General features: G+C 46.6%; 1 protein-coding gene across 1 annotated transcript in view; it reads right to left on the bottom strand.

Annotated features, from left to right (window-relative positions):
- LOC106814496 (sodium leak channel non-selective protein-like) overlaps window positions 1–3368 on the bottom strand; it is a gene marked incomplete at its 5' end in the record, with an annotated part of 38360 nt that overhangs the window by 30294 nt on the left and 4698 nt on the right. The window contains 4 exon segments of the mRNA XM_014818808.1: window positions 398–540; window positions 980–1108; window positions 1766–1926; window positions 2366–2449. Coding sequence (XP_014674294.1) covers window positions 398–540; window positions 980–1108; window positions 1766–1926; window positions 2366–2449 — 517 coding nt within the window.

Here is a 3368-nt window from a genome sequence, read left to right on the forward strand (position 1 = left end):
CCTATGGATTTGAATTATGGGTGTTTAAAAAAAAAAGATAACTTGGCCAAAAAAAGTGTAGGCCCGGGCCTACAGTGCTACATACTGGCTATGCCCCTGGCTGCTGCTACTACTACAACTGCCACTGCTGCTGCTGCTGCTACATCTGCTGCTGCTGCTACTACTACAACTGCCACTGCTGTTGATGCTGCTACATCTGCTGCTGCTGCTGCTGCTACTACTACAACTGCTGCTGCTGTTGATGCTGTTGCTGCTACATCTGCTGCTGCTGCTGCTGCTACATCTGCTGCTGCTGCTGCTGCTACATCTGCTGCTGCTGCTACTACTACAACTGCCACTGCTGTTGATGCTGCTTGCTGCTGAATGATGTATAGTACACTCTCCCAACAGCACCTACCAAACTCGTCGAAACCGTTGAAACCTCGCTGGTGTTTGTCCAAATCCAGCTTCATGCACACCATGCCTTTAGGACACTGGTAGCCACTGCCGTTGATCGAACAGTGCGTGTCCGGAATGGCGAGGTCATTAATCGATACATCCCTGCAACAAGAGAAACACAGCAGCTATAAACACACCACATCGACCTTGGATTAACCGTCTAACAACAGGAATCATAATTACCGTATTTACTCGTGTATAAGTCGCATTCGTGTATAAATCGCAACCCCATATTTTGCCTTGAAAACTTCTTACAAACATTGGTACATAACAAGAATTCTTAGCCTCGTGTATAAGGTCGCACCCCTGATTTTTTTATTGAAGTTGTGTACAAAAAAGTGTGACTTATACACGCGTAAATACGGTAATCGATACATCCCTGCCACAAGACAAACACAACAGCTATAAACAAACCACACCGACCCTGGATTACCGATCTAGCAACTGTAATCGTAACGACGGCGTAACGACAGGAGTCGTAATTAGAGCCCGCATGCGAGGGGTAGCACGATCGTGCCCGCTTGCGCGCGCCGCGACTTACGATTCGTTCGTCTCTGGCGTGACGCAGTGGTAGGAGAGAGCTCCGAAGAACTGCACTCCAAGGATGCCGTACAGCGACATGAAGAAGAGGAAGAAAAGCGTCACATTGTAGATCTGCTGACTCGAGCGCCTGTGGACAAAGCAGGAGAGCCGACATGAGACACGAGGCCAACACTAGCAGAAGCAGGAGCGGAAGGCGACCAACCGAGCGACACGAAGGGAGTTCACAAACGACCTGTGTTGTCTCCCAGGAGACTGAAGGGGGTCTCTACTACTACCTACTTGAAGATTGTGTTGAGTCGGTTGGGGGGAGCTGGAACTTACTGAACCTACTTGAACCTACTAGCTGGCACCTACTTGAAGATGGTTTTCAGAGTTTCTTCTGAGGGAAAATTAGATAAAGGAGGTAATGGCCAGTTTGGGGACAAAACGCGCATGAATTCAAAAGCTTGCTGTAGGCACGCATGCGGACCCTGCAGGCGAACTGGCTGAAACTACAGGAACATTTTCGCAATGGCGATGTTAAATTTGACAATGGTGGTGCGCCACTGTGCCTCTTATGAATAAGAAACCCTGGTCTTGAGGCGATTGGTGGGCAGCTGGAACTTACTGAACCTACTTGAACATACAAGCTACTACTTACTTGAACCTACAAGCTACTACTTACTTGAACCTACAAGCTACTACCTACTTGAACCTACAAGCTACTACTTACTTGAACCTACAAGCTACTACCTACTTGAACCTACAAGCTACTACCTACTTGAACCTACAAGCTACTACTTACTTGAAGATGGTCTTGAGTCGGTTGGCCGGCAGCTGGAACTTGAGGAACATGCGGCCGATGCGGATCATGATGAGCGGTCGCGGCGTGCGCAGGATTGACAGGAACGTCGTGCGCATCGTCACGATCATCGCCTGCTCGTCCCGCACCGCCATCTCCACCACCTGCAGCACACGTCACCGACTGTCACAGCAGACGTCACCGACTGTCACAGCAGACGTCACCGACTGTCACAGCAGACGTCATCGACTGTCACAGCAGACGTCACCGACTGTCACAGCACACGTCACCGACTGTCACAGCACACATCACCGACTGTCACAGCACACGTCACCGACTGTCACAGCAGATGTCACCGACTGTCACGGCACACGTCACCAACTGTCATGGCACACGTCACCGACTGTCACGGCAGATGTCACTGACTGCCACAGCACACGTCCCCGACTGTCACGGCACACGTCACTGACTGTCACAGCACACGTCACTGACTGTCACGGCACACGTCACCGACTGTCACGGCAGATGTCACCGACTGTCACAGGAGATTATAACAGTTACTATAAATAATTAACATTAATTAAAAAACATAATTTTTCTTACCTGGAGAATGACTGATACCCAAATGAAGAAAGTCATACTGAAGTCAAATCTGCCCCAACGTGACTTCAGGTACGGGGTTTCTGCCTAAACATCGCACAAACATTGTAAACGGAAAACTGTTTCATCACACAGAAATCACTGCAATGAGAAAGAATTCAACTGCAGCCCAGACACAAGATTTCGCATGTATTTGCCTTAGTTAGGAACGTGGGTATCGTGCTGCTAGTTAAAATCTATGTAATACTTATGTGAAACTACACGCAAGATGCTTTCGTAAATGCGCTCGCAATCTTTGCTCTCAGTTGAGAGTAGCTTCAGAAGAATAAATTAATTGAATAAATTTAAAAAGAATAACACAGCTGAATATTAATTTTTCAATAGTTGCAAAAATTTAATCAGCATTCATTGACAATTCCTAAGCCACAATGCAGAAAGTACATAGCCTACTGTATTTTTTGGTAAAACAGAAAAAAAATACTAAACAATAAATGATCTCTAAAAATCCACACAAAAATCGAAAATACAAGCTACAAAACAGCTATATGAAGCATAATGCCGAAAAAATCTACGAGAAATAAAAAATTAAATAATAAGCATAAAGTCAACGTAAACTATGATGAGATGAATGCAATACTATGCAGCGAGAAACTTTTAAATAAATGCTCTAATGTTTTTTTTCCTACCTGTACACGATATATCACTTTACACTCACCTACTGTGCTTATGGACAACACTGGAGTACGCACTACGTGCTTAAAATAAAGTGCAACTAATGCTAGCCGCACACTATACGACCCGAGCGTGATCGGGAGGCTTAAGTTTGGCTCGGGAGGTCATTTTGGGCCGATTCGAATTTTGAATCGGGAGCGTATAGTGTGCGAAGGCTTACGACGCGAATCGGACAGTGTGCGTGGCCATCCGACCCGCCGCCGAGCGCTGAAGAAAATTGACCAATCACAGAGCAGCGCCATGGGAACCGCATTCGGTAAAAATGGCGGGAAAA

This window comes from Priapulus caudatus, unplaced genomic scaffold, assembly GCF_000485595.1.
Source record: "Priapulus caudatus unplaced genomic scaffold, Priapulus_caudatus-5.0.1 Scaffold932, whole genome shotgun sequence".
NCBI classification, from domain to species: domain Eukaryota; kingdom Metazoa; phylum Priapulida; class Priapulimorpha; order Priapulimorphida; family Priapulidae; genus Priapulus; species Priapulus caudatus.